The sequence below is a fragment of the Euwallacea similis genome, chromosome 16 (assembly GCF_039881205.1).
Source record: "Euwallacea similis isolate ESF13 chromosome 16, ESF131.1, whole genome shotgun sequence".
Lineage (NCBI taxonomy): Eukaryota > Metazoa > Arthropoda > Insecta > Coleoptera > Curculionidae > Euwallacea > Euwallacea similis.
In genome coordinates, this window is record NC_089624.1 from 299,668 (window position 1) to 320,785 (window position 21,118).

Here is a 21,118-nt window from a genome sequence, read left to right on the forward strand (position 1 = left end):
AGTTAAATTTATCGAATTCAACAGTTTATGACCACTTGAAAGGCCTGGGATTATCCTCGAAGCTCGATATATGGGTTCCCCATGTTCTCACAGAGAGAAATCTGTGTCGCCGCATTGACGTCTGCGATTCGCTTCTCAAACGTGACAAAAATGATCCGTTTTTGAAGCGCATCATTACTGGGGACGAAAAATGGGTTGTATACAACAACGTCAAACGCAAGAGGTCATGGAGCAAAAAAGATGAATCGACTCAAACCATTTCCAAAGCCGATATTCACCAAAAAAAGGTGATGCTGTCTGTTTGGTGGGATTTTAAAGGAATCGTTTTTTTTGAGCTTTTACCGGATAACACAACGATTAATTCGGAAGTCTACTGCCAGCAGCTGGACAAACTGAAGGATGCACTTCAACAGAAAAGACCCGAACTAATCAACAGAAAAGGTGTAGTGTTTCACCAAGACAACGCGAGACCTCACACAAGTTTGGTCACTCGCCAAAAGCTTTTACAGCTTGAATGGGACACAATGCCACACCCACCATATTCTCCAGACCTGGCACCATCGGATTATTATTTGTTCCGGTCACTCCAAAATTTTTTAGACGGTAAAACTTTCATCTCAAATGATGAGGTCAAAAACCACCTCGATCAGTTTTTTGCCAGCAAAGACAAAAAATTTTATGAGCGTGGAATTATGCTACTACCAGAAAGATGGCAAAAGGTGTTGGACCAGAACGGCCAATATATAATTTAATAAAGCATTTGTTTATTATACGAAAACTGTCATTCATTTTCACATAAAAAAACGAAATTACTTTCCGAACAACCTGATAGAATAATATGGTTTATTGAGTTTTTCCTGTTTTAGTTAGAACCATAACTCATTTCCCCTATTATATTTCTTTATTTCCTGACCCATTGATAATGTTGAATAGACAGATTTAATTGCAAATTTCACGTAGATTTGATAGTATCCTTCCTGCCATTATTACGCTTTAACCCACAATGTAAAAGCGTGTGTGAAAAAATGCGGATTTATAAGGCCTATCGATTGTCTGATATTATTGTAAAAGGCTTCTGGAAACAATACGTTTATTGACAAATCCAACTTGTTGAGAAAGTGCAAGTAAATTATTTATGATATATTATGATGCAAACATGGCGGTCCCAATTGAATGCATGAGAACATCCTGTTTGGAACCATTATTCATCAATCCAAACAAGCAATAAAAATACTTTTCCGATCGGTCGTAATGAAGTCTAATCAAGTGATATAGTAGAATTATGGTGTCGTTATGGCGTAAAAATTCAAAGTTTTCTCTTATAGAGCATTATTTCAGAAATATAAATCTAATGAGGTTACTAATGCAAAATAATATCCTTTTCATATTATTAGCTTACACAACTGGATACGCTAAACAACTTCTTTGATTCTTGCTTATCTCCATGCCTCATGTAAATTACATTGAACTTTGCACACTTCGCATTTCCACTTCTAAGGCGCTATTATCGCCTCAATACCGTATTGCATAGTAAAATCTTAATGACAAATGCTGCCTCAAAAGCTCAAAGGGTTTATTGTTGGTCGTGCTGAGCTGGTGTTTGGTCTTCGCAGTTATAATAATACACATTTCTTAAACTTTTAAAGCACTAATAATTTGATATCATTTACATGTGGTAATTACGATAGGAAATTGGTTTTAGTGTGAGACCTACGAACTTGCAAAAAATTGAGAATTTTCTGTAACACGTCTCTGTGGTGTTTAAAGAAAACACGTACATGTCCGAATAACATTATGGACATTTTCCATGGTTGGGAAATGACTACTCAAGCACACCTTTGCCTTTTTATATCTCAACTGCTTGTTTCCCTTTCTTTCTTAGTTCCATGGAGGCATCTCAGTCCAAAAATGGGATTCCTCGACACTAGACTATTTAGTAGCGGCGGTAGTAGTAACCTGGTTCGACATTGCTTCATCTCTAGATGACTCTGTCAGTTTGCCCGTTATTATCTTACTGCTAACTCTAATGCTATAATACTAAAACTTATGAATTACTAAATTTCCGACTCATACAAGTTTTATGTAAAAAAAATTCTATGCAATTTAAAAATGTACATAACATGAAAGTACATATACTTGCCTATTAACAAAGAGACAGTTAATTGTGGAAGAAACATATAACCCCGTTTCTCAAGAAAAAAAATTGCCAGTCTTTGAGTTTGGTGAGATTAAACAATAGAACGAAGCAACAAATAAAAATAACAATTTCAAATTTGTTTCAGATGATGAAGCACGTGCAGCTTTCTCCTTATCGAAGTAGAGCTGATACGGTGTCTTTGAGTTCAACTACGTCGTATGGGAGTCTAAGTCCTGAGCCTTTAGGAAGTAGATCTTCTAGTTACTCGTCTTTAAATGAATCGTCTCTACAGGTAAGATTATGTAAGAGTTAATGAAAGTTGAATATTTTTACCACCTTTTATTAAAAGATAAATTGGCCTGCGTAGACTTTTCAGCTCAGACCTGTTGGTTTATGCTTTAAATACAGATTGATAGCAAAAATTTATAATTATGTCAGAATTTGTCTGCCCTGTTTTCATTTTTTGAACACCAATTACCAAAATTTGTATGTAAATTAAGATATTCCTCATCTTATTCTTTGCTCAATTTTATTTATGATCTTTTTTGATTTTTTTTTCTATTTTCAGAATGATGTTTTGCAAAGTTAATACATATTTACAAATTTGAAAAGACTTGTTATAACTGAATCTTCTTTTTCTATTTTTTTGTTCCAATTTGATATTTAAAAAACTTCTCGATAAAGTCCTCCTTTGCGTTTTCCATAAAACGTAAGGATTTTATCTTTTCCGTTTTTTTGGAGGTTTCTTGAGTCATTTTGTAGGAAGATTTTATCGATCTTAATCACTTTTCTATATATTTATTGTCCGCGGACGACTTTCAAATTATAAAAGGCATATGGTGATTATATTTTTCGTAAAAAATGTATGGTTGTTTAAATTTGGAGTTCGATTTTCAATATTCTTAACTTTTTTTCATGTGCGTATTAATTTCAAAATTCTGATGTAAGCCATATTAATCATCAAACTTAGGCAATGAGGCTTAATTCAAATTGGTCATTTATGTACCCGGTATAAAGCTCGCTTCGGCACAAACTAATTCGCCTTATAAAACCTTATTTTACGTACAAAAATAAGTAGATATTAGATATCGGTGTAACGTAGTTGAATTTGAACAGAATTTAGAAATTTTTAACTTTACTAAATAGGTTCTAAAAAATAAATAGCTAATTTGTCCTAGTTTTAAGGCAAAAAGTGTATTTTTTTCCAAGTTTCTCAATCTTACGGTGTGAAAATGACGTAATGAATCGATTAAAATTAAATAAAAAATCCTTTTTTTGATGAAAGATGAAATAAAGTGCTTTCTGCTGGTATATATGGTGGCAGGTGGTTAATTTTCTTATACATATTTCACAAAATTATCAAAAATTATAAACAAGGCAACTCTACGGTTTAATATTTAACAATGTCGGATAGACCGCAAACCGGAACAAAATTAACAATAGTTCGCTGTCCTTTTGGCAAGAAAAACGATAGATCCTCAATGAAATTCGGCGTGGGATCACGGAAGGGCCGCAATATACATAGCTACTACCACATGCCACTTGACACCATGGGAACATCTGATGGGAATTTCATTCTTTGGCTTCTGCCTTTCCTTTTACGCATCTTATCGTACATTAATGTTTAGATACAAGGCCGAGACGAAGGATGCAGGTACCAAGAAGAAGAACAATAAGAAGCAGCACTGGTGTAATTCCGGCATAGTCCGGAATTAGCAGACCGTTAAGAAGTATTAGCTCCTTGCATAAGATTCACACGAATAGTGTCAATGAGCTAACCTGCGTCAACAATCATGAAATTATTATTTTTGGGTGAGGGCAGGGATAGAACTTAATATTTGAAAGAATTTATTCGTGGGAGATTCACATAATAGGAGGCCAATTAAGGCTCATATTATTTTTTGTATTTGAAATCTATTATGTAAAAATTACGATTTTTTCAAAGACGGGGACATGTTAATTTTAAAAATACTAAAAACTGTAATTTTGAGAAAATACGAGTAATATAACGAGAAAACGATGATTTTTTCGATATTTCGGTATAGATTGCATATGCGTAATCCTAATATTGCCTTCTGATTTTTGCTTCATTAGAGATTTTTTAAACCATCTGTTTCACTGTGCGTTAACGTTATTTTAACATAATTCTAATGTTATCATTAACGTTAACAAAAAAATATATTTAAGTGCCAATATATCAATCTCCTGATAATTTTCGCAATAAGATAATCTTTTGCATTTATTGACCCCTAAGGTATTTATCTTCTTGGCAAGTTACCAGGATATTGATATATGTACATATTGACCCCAAAACATAATTTTTTAACAACTGTGTATACCCCTTAATGTGTTTTGACCTAATATACTATCACGTTAGTTTTCATAGAATCCAGGAATCTGGACAATAATCAGGCTCAATTTTAACTTTTCTAAGTAAATTTGTTGTTACAGTTAAACAGCACATTGCTAATTTGGCTCTAAAACAAGTAATTTTTGAACTATTCTTTCGCTCACAAATGCGTTGCCGTGGTTGAATAATTTTTGCTAACCCAGTAAATTTTTTTTATACATTTCTTTCACTCATTAATTCAATTGTGGAACACCAAAAAGAAATAAAATCCCATTACTTTCTTATATTCCGTGTATAGAGTTGCGAATAAAAGGCCTCCATTCGACCTTACAAGGCAACCTCATTCCACGGGAAAAGAACGCATAGTTCTCACGCAGGTGACGCTAGTTTTTTTCTTAGTGAATAGTTCTCATAATTTCATGTTAATCATGAAGGCATTATTTATATACGATTTTCTGGTCGTTGTGCGCACATACATGTATAGTTTGTATTGTCCTTTGTGTGGTAACTGTAGTCGCACTTCCTACAGACTAGAAAGATTATATCGTTCATAGGTCCTCATTTAAAGACAACAGTGTGTGCAAATGCAGTTTGCACTTCCCCTTGCAGCATGCAATTCTTTTACGAATTTTCGAGATGCCGGCATGCGGATGCTTTCGAAAAGCAGCTGGAGGAAGCTATAAAATGTAAAAAACAGAAAAAAGGTATTAGTGTAACTCGTGATATGAGAAACTTATCAAAGAAATGTCACAATTTTCCTTATTTGTGCTGAAAAAGCTGCTTGAAACGGTTAATCTGGTATACGTTTTTGAGTAAATAGGCTCAACAAATTCTCGAGATTTCGAAGATCAAAGCTAAAACCGGTACCGCCATAAAATCATATTTCAACGAGCAGCCAAGAATGATTTTGTATTTTTTTTGTGTTTACAATGAGACATGAAGTATTTTTTAACTGGAGAAAAATATGTATGGATAATTCGAACATATTTTCATTGTGTCTTAGCGGAAACTTAAAAACAGCATTATAATTTTTAAAAGAATAGCCAGATGGGCACAACAGGGCGTTCTATTTTGGAGCAATTTAATTTCACTTTAGTCAACACTTTATATACAGAATTTGGTAGTAAAGGAACGCTTTGAAGTTTCTCTGACATATAAACGCATGTTCGTTAAGGGGACGGTAACGTCAATATAAGATTGTTCACTTTGGCACCTTTCAATGCAGTGAAGTCCCCTTTAAGACGGGTCATTGGTCAATTTCATTTATCAATATCATTGAATCAATTCTATAGATCAATGAAAAATAGAAAGACCTTTCATTTTTATTAAAACGAAATATTATTGAGCAATATCATCAAATATGTGTTCACATTTATCTATTTTATTTCAACAACATAGATTCACAATATTGATCAATGAAATTGACTAATGAGAAGCCGCCTTTAGGATGTAGAGACCAAAAAGCTAAAGAACTGAAGAACGACTTGAAATAAGAATTGAAACATGTCTCAAAAAGATACAACATCCTGTATATGGCTACCGACGATTTTGACATTTTGTTATAAAGGGTCTCAAAGAAAATAGAAGTACAAAATTTCGAAAATTTAGCTCAAGGCATACGTGCGAAAAACGCAAAATATGAGAAAAAAAATGTTTGCCACCAGTGTGTTTCTACCAATGGGTCTATTAACATTTTTGAAATAATTTTCTAAGATACTATTGCCCTTTGAAATATTTCTGTTATGATATGTGACACTCTGCATAATAATCCCAAGATTTTACGAAACGCTAAATAATATTAAAAAGGTTACTTAATATGAAATTTTCTGTAAGTTTTAGAATTGCGTTCCTCTTCTGGGACTTTTTTAAGTGTGAGCAAATTATTCGAAATTTCCTTCAAATTTTTTTCCACGAAAGTCTGAATCAAAGCAGTTTAAATGCTCGTGCTGGCAGTCTTACATCGTTTTTGTTAGGGTTGGAGCAGGAATATCAGGTGCTCACCATCGGTGTCCATAATGCACGTGCGGGGCACACAAAACGCCAACTTCCGGGGGTTTTATGTATGTGAATATCATGTTACCTCCGTTTTATGGACGCCCTTAACACCAAACTCCCCCTAGGCACGTCTGTTCCTTTGAAAAGAGTTTATTTTCGTTTTATGGTATACAAACTTGCACTTTTATCGTCAATTATAAATTTATGAAAAATTTTACATCCATATAAGACATTTTTGAATATTGTTGTTCAGGACAGCAAAAACTTCACTGTAGCTGTTTTTGTCTTGCATAATCAGTGATGTAGATTGGTTTACATTAAAAAGAAAAATTTCAATATCGCATGAAGTTCGAGACAAAACAATGCAAAACACTACTGCTACATTTAATTAAAATAAGAAATATTTCAGGGGAATTCATAAAATCTCTATATTTTAGAAGAATTTTTTCAAAATAGCTATATCTCGATTCTTCTTGAAAATCAGACAAGGAATCTCCGAAATACCAGCTCTCAAGTTTATAACGAAAATATTCTTCCAAGTACCGCAAAACCTTTAATTTTCGCGTATCTCTTAATCAGAATTTTTCCAATCCTGCACTCATTATTCTCATTATATTTATATGGTCTTGGTATTTACCATATGCGTCCCCTTGAAAAGCTGCACCTGGGGGTTATTCAATTTCACAGGAGACAGGATATGAGGTCCCTTTTTTGTGTCGGGCACGAGCGAATGCTCTACATCATTTAAAAGTATAAATATCTTTTCTTAAGGTAAAAGCCCCTTTGCTTAACTACTTAAAAGCTTTGGGCATATTTTGTTTCACGGAGATTTCACTGATTTAGCAACACTGACTGGTGCTGGTGTGTTGTTTCAAGCTTGAACCATCCTAAACACTCTCGATATCAATAAAAATACTTAAAAAAAGTTTATTTAAATTTAACGACATATGTATTCTATTATTCAATCCAAAACGCTAGTTCTCTATCAAATATTAATACGAAGCATTTACATGGTTGTAATTTATTATGGAACATATTAAAAAGCATTTGGAAGTATACCACGACCACGTTCTGTTTGTCGTGGGATTTAAAGCTTATTTGGATAAGGTTTCCGTCTGGATAATAAAGATCTAAAGCCTTATAGTCCTTTGAGAATCTTGAAAATAATTTTTCCTTGAAAGCGAAAAAAAGTTACTTTCTGTTTTGTAAGGTGTATGTGCCGTGTAACCGCAGTGGCGTGCGGGAAAGCATGACTTTTCAGACTTGTTCGGGGAATATCAAAATTTAAAAATTTGGTGAACTAAGACACACGAAGTATCTCAAAAACGGTACAATTTAAGCTTTCAGGCAGCTTTGTGTTGCTTAATCATCCACTTCCCGACTCGTGTCAAAGTTGTGCCGACTATTGTTTTATAATGTCTTCGGTCTTTACAGTTCATTACGTGGAATGAACACTTCCTTTTTAAGGAACAGACGATGCTTAAATGATTTCTTTTTAAACGTTTCGTTCTAAATCGAGTCTCAAGGGAGGAGCTTATTTCTTAGGAAATTAATTTTGTATTGAAACTTACTTGGAGATTTTCAAAAGACATTTATATATGCCTTGAAGTCAACTTCACGCATTATCATTCCATATCAAGGTAATATTTGAAGATTAAGTTTTTTACCCCAGCTGCGAAAACGATACTCCTCATATAAATCAAAATATTCAGAATCAGAAATGATATGAAAAAAATTTTTTTTTCACGGTTAGTATTGCACAATTAACCATTGAGCATTCACATATCGAGTAAACACAGATGTTAGTTAGAAAAAAATACGTTATAGTGTAATTCGATCTTTAAGGCTTCATCCATAAATAAGAATATTCATATCGATAAGATTAAAGGTGATTGACATTTTATGAACGCGTTTACCCATTACAGGTTCATGGAGTAACATGACCAAATATTTTTACAGTAGTAAAATTCCTTCATTGATAGATACCGACAATACTTTATACTTACCGGAAATTGCGGTTTAATGTAGATTGACGCCTGCGTTACAATACATATTAGCCATAAATTTGAAATGTTATTGAGAATTTCATCGGTTAATTTTAATCTTTCAGCAATACAATCTTGGTATCTCATTGTTAAGCTGAACCAATCACTAGTGCAATTATCGAGATAATTTCCTCGATCGCCTTAGCAATGTTGCAGCAGCATTCTTCGAGAATGTGATCCACGAAATTCCCTTCTTAAATATAATTATTCGTGCAAAGGAAATCAATTTGCAGAATTTGACAACTTTACATGGCTGCAGTTTACCTTGAAATTTTCATTCGTTGCACTTTTTATAATTCCTCTGAATATTCCATAATCACGATATGTAACTTGACCTGTGCTTGATTTTTAGATTTCGTTTTCATGCTATTCCAAATGTTCTTCGTATAATTAATTGATAACATCATCACGTTTTTAAATAATTTGCGTACGCCTCACTGCTGACTAATTTATATGAAAGTCGTTGGAAATATTGTGACGGGGCAAATAAAATAGCTGTTTATTCACTAAGACGAAAAAGTAACATATTTACTACCGCAGCATTATTCCTATCCGAATCAAAACCGAGGTTATAGAGGAAGCTAGAAGGCAAAAAATTCTCATTTTTGCCAAGAACAGCACATCATTTTTCTGGAATTTTTTTACAATTTGGCCAAGTTATCCGAGTAGATCATGAGTCATAAAATCCTTTTTTAACGACCAAAAATGTGCAACATTTGACCACATGTCGTATACTTGGGAGCATGTCTGTCCCTATTATCTCAATAATATTAACTGATATAGGAATTAACTGAATTTTCTGTGGATAACCCAAAATTCCCAGAAATGAAAAGTTTTATATTAACAGAAAGTTTTCAAAATTTTTTTACTACACTTACGATCCTTGGAATTCCGAAGTGTTCAAAATTCCTCAGGATATTCCGACATCTCGGATTTATCCTCTTAGAATTATTGTCTCTTAGTGTCTAAAGGTATTTATAAAGAAACCTGAAGTTTTTAAATTCATCTGAATTTCATCATATTTATAGTTTTTCTGAATTCGACAAGAATTTATTCTATCTCATTAACAGACAGAAACAACTTTCACACGGAGGTGCAAGTTCTTATAAGAAGAATAGTAAATTTTGTAGATTCTGGAGAAATTCAACTTGGAGAACATGAATAATGGCTTTGTGTTCAAAATATTGTTGCTTCATTTTGTTACGTATTTGTACAAAAAACTGTGATGGACTTTAGTCTTAGAAATTTGTATAATTCATCCAGCGGCGTCTCTCAGCAAATCTGCAATTGGCTTACGGATTGGTAGACACATAGATTCGCAATATCAATAATTTTATGCAATATACTGTAATACCTGTGCAAACTCAGCATGTGTACATATTTGTGAATTCTCTTGAAAATCCTCGAATTTAATGCTCCGATTGTGTACTATCTATATTTTGAAATTTTTAACGAGCATCCAACTATAAACTGATATAAAAAAGTCTTGTATTATAGGTATATATTATAGGCTTAACTCAAAAGCTTATCTTTCGTTACTAACGACTTTGACACCAAGAACAAATTTGTTTAGGTGAAGGTCGCGAGGAAATGTACATATGCGGATGAACTACTCATTTCTTGCCTAGATTAGGCGGATTTATGGACCCCAAATAAAGATATATCTTTTGCCATGCTGCGGAATTAGACTCGAACATTCTTACAGGGTAATTTTGACGGTTAGTCGTGCTTGTTTGGTGTAAAGAAGGCATTAATTAGGATATCTTCATCGTCAAGAAACCGTACGATGTATGCCTTGTTTATAAATCAATTTAAATCTGTCCTAGATTCTAAATCAGACTTCTTTGAAATCTATATGAAAATTGCACTGTTATATATTGTTCAAAAATTATTTTTCTGGTTATTAAAGATGTTTCATTAAACACCGGAAAAGACTAATCGTCATCATCAGGCACAGCAAAGCTTTCAGGTTTCAGGCGGACCCAACACTTTGATTTCTAAATCCGGGTTTAGTCGTGACATGTAAATAGATCGAGTGACAACTATTTTTTACTCAAGAAACGAAAAATATTCGATTCAATGCCGTGAGAGATAAAAGAATTGTTTTTTTAAAATGAGCATGAAATTAATTTGCAAAAAATGTATGGGACAAGCAAGTTTCTTTGTGTATTTGATTGATGTTAAAAACATCCATGTGAGTACCTATAGAAATGAAAATCTATATATCTAATTTCTACCAGGTGTATCAGTATTTATCTAAAATGAATTACTTATTAGAAATATTCATTTCCAAAAACGATATGAAAAATTCAAAAATCAGATATTAGTTTTGTTGTGGAAAGTTAAGACAGGAAGTAAAGTCCTATCTTTAACGGCTCCAGAAAGCGCAAAAGAACCGCCACATCTGCAATGCAATAAGTATCTCAAAAACGATTACAGGTATAACTTGCTTAGTGGGAAAATCACTTGGAATTTTTCAATTAGTCCATCAATCCAACCAAATTCTGAGAGTTCTATTTAATACCATAAAATTGAATACGATCTAGTGGTTTTAGGACATCCTATATAATAAAAAATATTTTTCGGTAATAATTAAAAAAATTCGTAGCTATTTTTCCTATATCGTTCATTAATGCATTATTGGATACAATTTAAAAATAAGAGTTTATTTGTGTGATAGCGCCAATTTATAAGAAAAATTAAAAAAAATTCCGGTACCGGGAATCGAACCCGAGCCTCCTGGGTGAGAGCCAGGTATCCTAGCCACTAGACCATACCGGACTAACAAAACAACTTTGCTACATTTTAAATATTTATTTAGACTTGATTGCCTAATATTATAAACTATTTTTCGATTGAACAATATCTCATTTCTATTATAAATTCACTTCAAATCTTTGATATTGAATGATACAAATTCAGGTTGATTTATGTACTTTCAATCTACTCTAAGGGTTTTCCTTATCAATTGATTTTAGTTGGTTCTTACTGTTAAAGATCAATCTGATTGGTTGAATAACAGCTAAAACGGATTATTTCGTTTTGTCATAATTATTACAACTTGAATTCGTTTCGTTATAAATTATTATTCAATAATTTTCAATATCGAAATAACAAATTTACAAGAGAACCCAGGTTTTATTAAAAACGACGAGCAGTTTATAATAATACGTATTCGCGCCTGGTCGAATACCTAGAACGAAGTGTACTTGTCTTAACAATCCGGTATGGTCTAGTGGCTAGGATACCTGGCTCTCACCCAGGAGGCTCGGGTTCGATTCCCGGTACCGGAATTTTTTTTCCTTATTTTTATTTAACTCATATAAATTAAACTTATTATATTATGATAGAAATAGATGCGTCAATAGATTTTGCCTGTGCCATCAAATCCAATTTCTAGTTAATTTCCACAAAAGCTATTTTTGATAGAAACGTTGAAATAAAGCTTTAATCAATGAATATTAACCTATTACAAAATATTTATGGTAATTTATCATTTTCAGACTACAATCAAGGTATATGCAAAGTGCCTCCGACCGGACATAGAATACAAAACTTTAAGTATCACCTTTCAAACGACATGTAAAGAAGTTGTTGGAACATTATTGGGTAAATATAAAATGAAACATCGGGACCCGAAGTTATTCTATCTGAGTATGGAGGTAACTGTGAGAAAAGCAGGAGTAAGGACTCATTTGGCATTGGACGATGAAGCAAGACCTGCTGTCTTACAAAGTTGTCATCCAAAAGGCGACTCTAAGTAAGTCATAATAATATACCTATTACATGTAAAAATCGTATATTTATTAAACAATCATGTCAACATTGCTACATATATAGGGTGAATGAAAAGTTAAAAAAAAAAAAATTCTGCAATGCCCTGTATATAACATGAATAACTTGTGTTTTTCTAATATAACTTTCTATTCAGTTATGGCACAATGTAGTATATTTCTAAATTGGTTTGCAGATTCTCATTACAAACACGTCGAGGTGGTCTAGTCAAAGTACACGATTCTGTCCTAAACAGCAATTCTCAATACAAATCGTTGCTGATTAGTGCAAGAACAACAGTGGACGAACTTATAGCACTTCTATTGAATTGTTATAGTAGCCGAGAGAGGGTGGAACAGTTTTCTTTATACGAGGTATGTTAAAAGAAAACTTAATAGTTAATTTTTACTGCAAGAATATTCTTCCTTTACTCTCTACGAGATGCCCTTACGACCGCAACTTTAGCAACGCACCCAATAAAGTTCCACAAATTTGCTCGTTTTTAGCCCAATTCAATAACGCGAAGTACAGCAAAATGTAATAATCACATTTCCTTTCATAATCAGTTATAAATTCACGAAAAATACTTTCATTGAGTAAAAACACGCTTCAAATATTTGTATGATTTTTCTCTAGGTTAACCCTGAGAGGGAGCAACAAAGAAAACTACACCCCGATGATCGACCTCTTCATGTTCAACAGTCTTGGCTGCCCTCACATGAGTGCCACTTTTTGATAAGAAGAAATCCTGATTACCCCCCACTCTCCAGGAGAAAAGTAAGTATAACTGTATTCTAAATTATGCTCGTATTCTTGTTGTATCTTTCTCGTTGCCCTGCAATTAAGCCTTTTAGAACACTTTTTGCTCCCAAATTTACATTTCATGTGGGCCTTTTGTCCCTTGAAGTGAGAAAACCTGCGTGATTAACTCATCGGCCCATTCGTTTCCTGCAATGCCTCTATAACTCGAGATCCAACCCAGCCATCCCAGGACAGATATACATAGAGAGATACCTCTTTGTATCTGCCAGTTTCTCAAGAATGTTGTATTCCTGAATGAGCTTTCAATTCATCCTGATTCTGCAGCAAACTGGTAGAAAGATTTACCTGTCGGGGTAAAAGTAAATCCTGATCGTTCTGTCCTTTGAGTTATTTCCTCTTGGGTGACTACCTCAAGTGCAGCGAAAACTTCGGCCTGGGAGGCCGTTTTATAGTCGTGGATGGGAAAGAATTTGAGCATGTGATTCTTGAACTTAATTTCCTATTGGTAATCTTCCAGAGATATCGTTACTTTGCTACTGTGAAGTAGCTATTGATTTGGTCCATATCGCCAGCTGGGGTTCCCCGAGCAATAAGGAAGGCAGTGTTAATGTTGTCGGTCCTTGTTGCATGAAATGCTGCTTCTATGTCAAAGAGGGCATGCACCACCTTTCGGTCTAGATAAGCGTTCTCTATTTTGTACACTAATAAATGGAGAGTCATTTCTGTCGACTTTTTCTTGTTGTAAGCATGTTGAAGCTTGCAATTTGAAATGTAACCATTGCTTGGCTAGCGCCTCATAGATATAGATATTCACGATTCGATGAAATTTAAAACATTCTTTACAACATTTTCAGATATTCTGGGTGTCCGAGTTGCCACCCCTGCCAGCTTCCAGGTTGTTCAAAGGAACGCCGAGTGCCAGCCCGAAAGGCAAACTTCTCCAGTTATCTAAATCATCAACGTCTCTAGTTCCTTATAAAACCCTTGAAGAAAAACCGAGCAAATCCAGTGCCCAGCTTAAGGACAATCCGATTGTGAAAAATCTGAATACTGAACTGAAAGTGTTTGAAAACAACACTATTATCGGAAAGAAAAGTGAAAATGGTCAACCTTCTTACGCGGATTACGAAAATTACTTTTACATTTAGGAGAGATAGGGCAGCAAGCACCACAAACATTTACTGTAAGCACTGTCGGGAGGACTTAGAATTATGTTTATTTGGTGATGTTGGATGGTAAGCGCGCTGATTTATTTCTGTAAAGGCAGAAATGATTGATGAATCATAATGGTACCTCAACGCTCACAAGAGCGAATTTCAAAGAGTGTTTAAAAAAGTCGTCAATTAATTTTGGAAAGTGCACTTTCCTTTGTAGCTCGTGAACAGATTGTGAAATTTTTTTAATAGTTTTTGGTGGTAGTAATTGTTAGCTTATAGTTGATTCAACGGGAATTTACTGACCTTTCTCATTCACTTTAAAAAAAGAAAAAAATTGAATTTTAAATTTTAAAAAATCTCAGGGTTCTGGAGCTATTCGTTGCGTGTTTGATTAAAATCTGTTAATGGCGAATCGTGTTCTATTCATAAAATAAATTTCATATTAAACAAGTCTTTTTTGGGGCAGAGAAAACCTCATTGCAGCTCCACTTACACCGTTGACGCCTTACGAAAACTGTTCCACCCAATTTCTCTAGACTCCCTTTTCTAGTTTTCTCAACTGTTAATTACTTATGTAACATTTGGGTTCGCACATTTCAATTCTAAAGGTTCAATTTATAATTTTTTGTACAACACACTCAGCAAATCGTTCAAGAATTTGGAGAAACTACGGACATGCAAAAATTAATCACCTTATTCTCACAAGTCGATAAATTCAATTTTTCAACTGACACTTGTGTGCGTAGTCTTCATTTTTAAACTTTTATTAATGATTTAAGTGTTATGTTTATATTGTAAATAATTCTTGTATTTTTTAGTTGTTGTTGTGATATTTATTATTGTTTTAAGATAGGTCGCAACCAAAGATGAGAAAAATGTTTGCTACTTTTAGTTTAATTTTAGTTCTCAATAATTTAGGTATTATCGTTTTATATTTGTGTTTCTTTTATGTAAACGACAATTCGCATTTTACCCTGTTTGTGTAATTCGTACGGTACGTCGACACTAAAAAAATGTAGAAGACGGAGTTTTTGTATAAGGAATAAGAGATGCATTAATATGAATATACGCTCCAATAAAGCGATGATCGATGGCAAGGCCTCTCAAGGAGCAAAATGTAAATATTGACCGGTTTCTATGTCAAATAACAGAAACCCAGTATATTCCCAATTTTTTTAATTGCCACTTCGCGTATTACAGTAAGTAAACTAGTTGGGGTCAATTAGTTGTTAATTCAGGTGAAACCAAAATAGTCTATTTAAGGATGTTCCTTAAAGCTCGTATCTATATAGACTCATATTTAAAATATGTATCTGTATTTACCAACATATTTTTCAATTTTCGATTTAATTGCAAAAACTACAAGAATGTTAATTTAGACTCAATCTGCCTCCCATTTGTACATGCCGGGAATATATGCAGACATAGTTTTCGTTGTGAAGTCGTCTTGATTGCTTTTTAGTGAAATTTCATTGTCGGTCCAATGTACGTATGTGTGATTTATGCTACTTGTGAGTTTGAAATTCCATAATATTCACACTTTTTATATTTTGTAAGTATTCATATCAATAGGTATACTAAAATATAATATATGAATTGCTACACCAAAGATTTAGTACATAGAAATCTAAGCTCTAATAAACTATTCAGGAATGTGAAATATAGAAATAAATGTACTCTTTTTGCAATCAAGTATATTTATTGTTTATTTATGCCCAACCATCATGATAATAATTTAAGATCGTATTGACACTGAATAAATAAATTGAAAAAATATTAATAAAACAATAGTGAAATAGCTCGAAAAAAACAAAACAGTAAATAAATAGAGTCAGATTTCAATAACGACGACATCAAATGCGGCATTGCCATTTCTTGTTTCACTACTTGCAAAGAATATACTGTTGTCGTATTAGAAAACATTGTCATTTGTTATTTGTTATATCTGTTTGGGTCAATGTCAGTGTCAGTTAAAATGGCGACGGTTCTATATTTATGTGAGGTTAATAATCTAAAATTGTTAAATAACTTTTGGAAATTCAATCTAAAATTACGAAATTTTCACAGTTTAACTTCAAAAAGAAGTCGTCTTGTTTCTAGGATCCCTTCTGTGTGCTGCCTTAGTCAGGTTAGTTCAATACTTTTAACTTAATCCTATTTAGGAGGTCTCGATGTGCAGCCAGTTTCAGTTTACTTACTGAAGCTGTTTCAGATTTCACGTATTCAGATAAGAGAAATAGCACTTCAAACCTTCAGACAACCGCAAGTTATTGTTGCTTAATAGGTTTGTTATATATAATATTTAAGGCATTATGATAACATTAAATCTAGTTAAAACTTTAATTAAAGCTGAACATATTAAGCTACCTATTATTAAAAGAGATGATCTTTTCCATGTTTTTAATATGAAATCTAGAGTCAACTAATAAACATTGATAATGTTTTTGATAGAAAGTCCAGTTGGTCTTCTATTTCAATGCAATTAGAAAATGCAAAGTACTCTATTCACAATTTTAGTTACCTCTAACCAAATAATACAAAGAATATTGCTCCACTATTACTTAATGTTACTTATTTTAAATATTAATTGTACCTTATAATTATGATAGGTTTAACTTCTAAACTTGAATAGGCAAATAAATTAATTTTTAGTCTGCAAATTCGCAAACTGAACAGGAGCATCCTAAGGTCAGTGCAAGTGTATTGTCATTGGCACTAAACAAACCCAACTCAAATTTACCTAAAAGTCAACCTGCTCGAGGATGTTTTCATCCAGGTGCTTCAACATTGTCTCGAGAGTCTTTATCCCTAGATGGTGGCAAACCAGTAACTGGTACTCAAATGATAGTTGCCATGTTGCAATACATTTGGCCCAAAGACAACAAAGACATAAGGGATAGGTAAGTTTAGATCTGTTGGCCAGATATCAGTACCCAAATACCTTTTTGATCAGGATGAACAAAATTAAAAAAGGAAGTTAAATTTGCAATAGCAAAAATTAGTCTCAGTAGAACATAGGTTTTTTTTGAAGTTTTTAAATAGTATTTTCCCACTTTTTAGAGTCAAATTAGCCGTTTCCCTGCTGGTAGGAGCGAAGTTATTAAACGTCTGCGTGCCCTTTATGTTTAAATATTCCGTAGACTATTTAAATGAGCAGACCGGATCCATTTTGACCATGAATTCAGCACCAGAAACTGTCGCCACTGTACTCACAAGTTTACTTTTAGGCTGTAGGTAATCTTTGCCTCCAATAATTATCATATATGATCCTTTTTCTAAATTTTTCACTACAGATGGTATTGCCAGAGCATCTGCTCTTGGTTTTAATGAATTGAGGAATGCTGTATTTGCAAAGGTTGCACAACATTCAATAAGAAAAATCGCAAAAAATGTGTTTCTGCATATACATAACCTGGATTTATCTTTCCATTTGAGCCGACAAACAGGTAATATTTTTACATTTAGTCATAAATATAAAAAGTTTATATTAAAGTAGAATTTAAGTCGATGATTATCATAATTTATCATAGCTCTTTATTCAGGAAATAGCCTATAAATTTGGATTTATTTGTGTTTAAAAATATATGCATTTTAGGGGCCTTATCGAAGACAATTGATAGAGGCTCAAGAGGAATAAACTTTGTATTAACAGCTATGGTTTTCAATGTGGTTCCGACTATATTTGAACTCGCCTTAGTTTCAACAATTTTAGGAGTGAAATGCGGTGCTGCTTTTGCTGGTACTTATCTTTTTTCTGATACATTTATTAGATATTATACAGGATGATATACATATGTATAATTAATTTGATAAAAATGTCTCAAATGTAGGCAACTCCGTTATTTAATAGTTTAATTTAAAAGAGTACAATACATTAGATTTTAAGATTATAATCATAAGCTCTTTCTTCTAGGCATATCAGTAGGTTGTGTGGCAATATACACCGCGTTCACATTGGCAGTTACCCAATGGCGTACTAAATTCCGAATATACATGAATAAAGCAGAAAATGATGCAGGGAACAAAGCAATTGACTCTCTAATTAACTATGAAACTGTTAAGGTAAATAACAGTATTTCTGGTTAAATATATATATTTTTTCAAATTTTGCACTTTTAATTCATTTCCTGTAGTTTTTATTCTGGAAATTGTTTTTAGTATTTCAATAATGAAAAATATGAAGCAGACGTATATGATATGTCTTTAAAAAAATATCAAGATGCGAGTTTAAAAACAAGCACAAGTTTGGCGTTATTGAATTTTGGCCAAAATGCGATATTCAGTGCTGCATTAAGTGGAATTATGGTTCTTGCAGCGAACGAAATATTGAAAGGTAACAAAAATAACGGGATACCAAGTTTCGGTGGCCCTTTATGTTTATTATTTTAGGGAATTTGACTGTTGGTGATCTAGTAATGGTAAACGGTCTTCTATTTCAATTGTCAGTGCCACTGGGTTTTCTGGGCAGCGTGTACAGAGAAGTGAGGCAAGCTCTTATAGATATGCAAACAATGTTTACTTTGTTGGCAATGGACACCCAAATTAAGGTAAAAATGTATGAAATGCTCGTATTGTCCATTTATTATTTTACTCGATTTACAGTGTTTTAGGTCGTTAAGTAGATATATATTATTTACAGTATTTTTTTCTTAAAAAAATTTGAAGGTAATTTGTTATTTACATAAGATTTACCCTTTCTTTCAGAATAAACCACATGCTCCTTATTTGCACGTCGATGGTAAAACATCTAAAATTGTATTTGATAAAGTCAGCTTTGAATATGGGCCAGGGAAAAACATTTTGAATGGTCTCGATTTGACAATAGAACCGGGCAAGAAGGTCGCAGTCGTAGGTGGATCTGGATCGGGGTAAGTAAATATCTAAGTCTTGAATTTAATACTTTACTATTAAATTTTTGCTTAATTTTAATGGAACGTAACTGTAATTGTCGCAATATTTGGAAATCACCTTGTGCTATTAGTAAACGACAAATTACTAATTGATATTTCCTATGCCTAAGTTTTTTTTCTAAATTTTCAGAAAAACAACCTTGGTTCGGCTTTTATATCGGTTTTTTGAACCAAACAAAGGGCGCATTTTAATCGGAGGACAAGACATTAACGATGTGGATTTAGAGAGTTTGCGCAAGTCAATCTCGATTGTTCCTCAGGATTCTGTCTTGTTCCATGATACAATCCTTCATAATCTACGTTATGGCGATCTTAACGCCAGTGAACAAGAGGTACGTTAGTCATTGTTTTTAATTTTAAAATTATAAAATTTCATTTAAATTGCGCACAGACTAGATATAGTAACTTCCCTAAAATGTATGTACAATATTTGCAAAAAAATTTGGAAATAATCGATGAATATTGGCGAGTAATACTAATTTGCCTATTGGTGTTTCAGAAACTTGAAGGTGTTTAAAAAAAATCTAAGAAATTAGTTCCAATTGAAATGGTTATTTCTTTGCTTTTGAAGTGAACTAAAAATGTATTGAAAAATAACCCTCTTGTACATCATTGTTCTATATATTATAGTTCAAGATCCTCAAAATTAATGTTGCAATTCTTGAAATAAAGGCGAATTTGACTTTTTCTATTCAGGTATATTTCAGAAACTATGCAGAATTTATAAACACTTCTTAGCAATCTGGAATGGGCTTTTCGAACATTTCTTTTTTGGGTCCTCAGTTTTAAAACTGGCCAAAAGTTCCGCGAAATACTCATTAAATATTCCCGAATGTTTTAAATCTTTGTTTATTAAATTTTTATTTTGCCATATTTAAGAGAAAGGTAGGTAGAAAATTTCGCACATTGGTAGGTTATTGAAGCTGCCAAGCTGGCCGAAATCCACGATTCGATCATGAAGTGGCCTAAGGGGTATCAAACTCAAGTGGGTGAACGAGGCCTTAAATTATCGGGAGGAGAAAAGCAGCGAGTGGCAATTGCAAGGGCAATCTTGAAGAATTCTCCTATTTTAATTTTTGACGAAGCTACCAGTTCTTTGGATTCTATAACCGAACATGTAAGTAAATTTTAATACATCTCTTAAATAATTAGTTTTGTTCTCGTGTAAAAAAGATTGAAAGTTGAACTAAGAGGGTTGTCTTTATGCAATTTTGTTTTTGTTTTACAGAATATTTTAAAAGCATTGCGTAACGCGACCAAAGGGCGCACCTCGATTGTGATTGCTCATCGTTTGAGCACCGTCATGGATGTCGATGAAATCTTTGTCTTCGAAAATGGCCGAGTGAGCGAAAGAGGAACCCATCAGGAACTTTTAAAAAATGTTGACAGCTTGTACCATCGATTGTGGTCAACTCAAAATCATTCTTATAAGGAAAATCTCGATTTCGAAAATCCTAAAAACTCTGAACGATCACTTTAATCAAATCAGTCTTTAGTTCTGTAAATATGTCAGTGTCGTGAAGAATGTTGTTTCTTTGAATGAGTACCAATAATGTTTAATTTATATTTGACAAGGGAGAACCAAGCATTTGCCCAACAACTTATACATAAAGGTTTAATTTATGAATATGTACATAATGTATTTACTTTATTGTTTGTAATAAAATATTGTTACTCAAACCTTGTCTTTAATTTGAAGTATTGAAGGAAGATTGTCGGAGAAATAGCAGGCTTTTTGGAATTCCTGGAATTCTGGAATGTCTAGATCGGGTATCGGCATCGCATTGTTTAGAAAACGATCGGGTAAGATTCCGAATTAGAAGTAATTATTTCCGATATTTGATTTCGGTACGGCACATAGTTCAAATAATTTTATTTTAAATTAATAACCCGCTATTTCCACCAAGGCGAGTTCGTGTGAGTGTACAATCTGCGGGAAAAGCTAACTAAGCCAAAATTTGAAAGGCCCTTGGACATAGATCAGTCAT

General features: G+C 33.2%; 2 protein-coding genes and 2 non-coding genes across 4 annotated transcripts in view; 3 read left to right on the top strand and 1 right to left on the bottom strand.

Moving 5' to 3' along the window:
* Positions 1-15,903, top strand: part of rau (RA domain-containing protein rau) — a 37,785-nt gene extending 21,882 nt beyond the window's left edge. The window contains exons 2-6 of the mRNA XM_066397817.1: positions 2,283-2,429; positions 12,031-12,287; positions 12,498-12,675; positions 12,938-13,078; positions 13,918-15,903. Of these exons, the coding sequence (XP_066253914.1) occupies positions 2,283-2,429; positions 12,031-12,287; positions 12,498-12,675; positions 12,938-13,078; positions 13,918-14,211 (1,017 nt within the window). The 3' untranslated portion in view covers positions 14,212-15,903. The remainder of the gene's footprint in view (positions 1-2,282; positions 2,430-12,030; positions 12,288-12,497; positions 12,676-12,937; positions 13,079-13,917) is intronic.
* On the bottom strand, positions 11,237-11,308 carry TRNAE-CUC (transfer RNA glutamic acid (anticodon CUC)). The gene has a single exon. It is a non-coding gene; the product is annotated as a tRNA-Glu (tRNA).
* TRNAE-CUC (transfer RNA glutamic acid (anticodon CUC)) lies at positions 11,749-11,820 on the top strand. Its single transcript has one exon. It is a non-coding gene; the product is annotated as a tRNA-Glu (tRNA).
* A 282-nt stretch (positions 15,904-16,185) lies between the features above and the next one.
* On the top strand, positions 16,186-20,733 carry LOC136414025 (iron-sulfur clusters transporter ABCB7, mitochondrial-like). Its single transcript, XM_066397814.1, has 12 exons — positions 16,186-16,348; positions 16,873-17,120; positions 17,281-17,450; positions 17,514-17,666; positions 17,816-17,959; positions 18,134-18,282; positions 18,379-18,553; positions 18,610-18,767; positions 18,925-19,088; positions 19,261-19,462; positions 20,044-20,247; positions 20,359-20,733. Exons 1-12 carry the CDS (start codon positions 16,196-16,198, stop codon positions 20,608-20,610), a joined length of 2,172 nt encoding a protein of 723 aa, XP_066253911.1. The 5' UTR covers positions 16,186-16,195; the 3' UTR covers positions 20,611-20,733.
* The last annotated feature ends 385 nt before the right edge of the window (positions 20,734-21,118 follow it).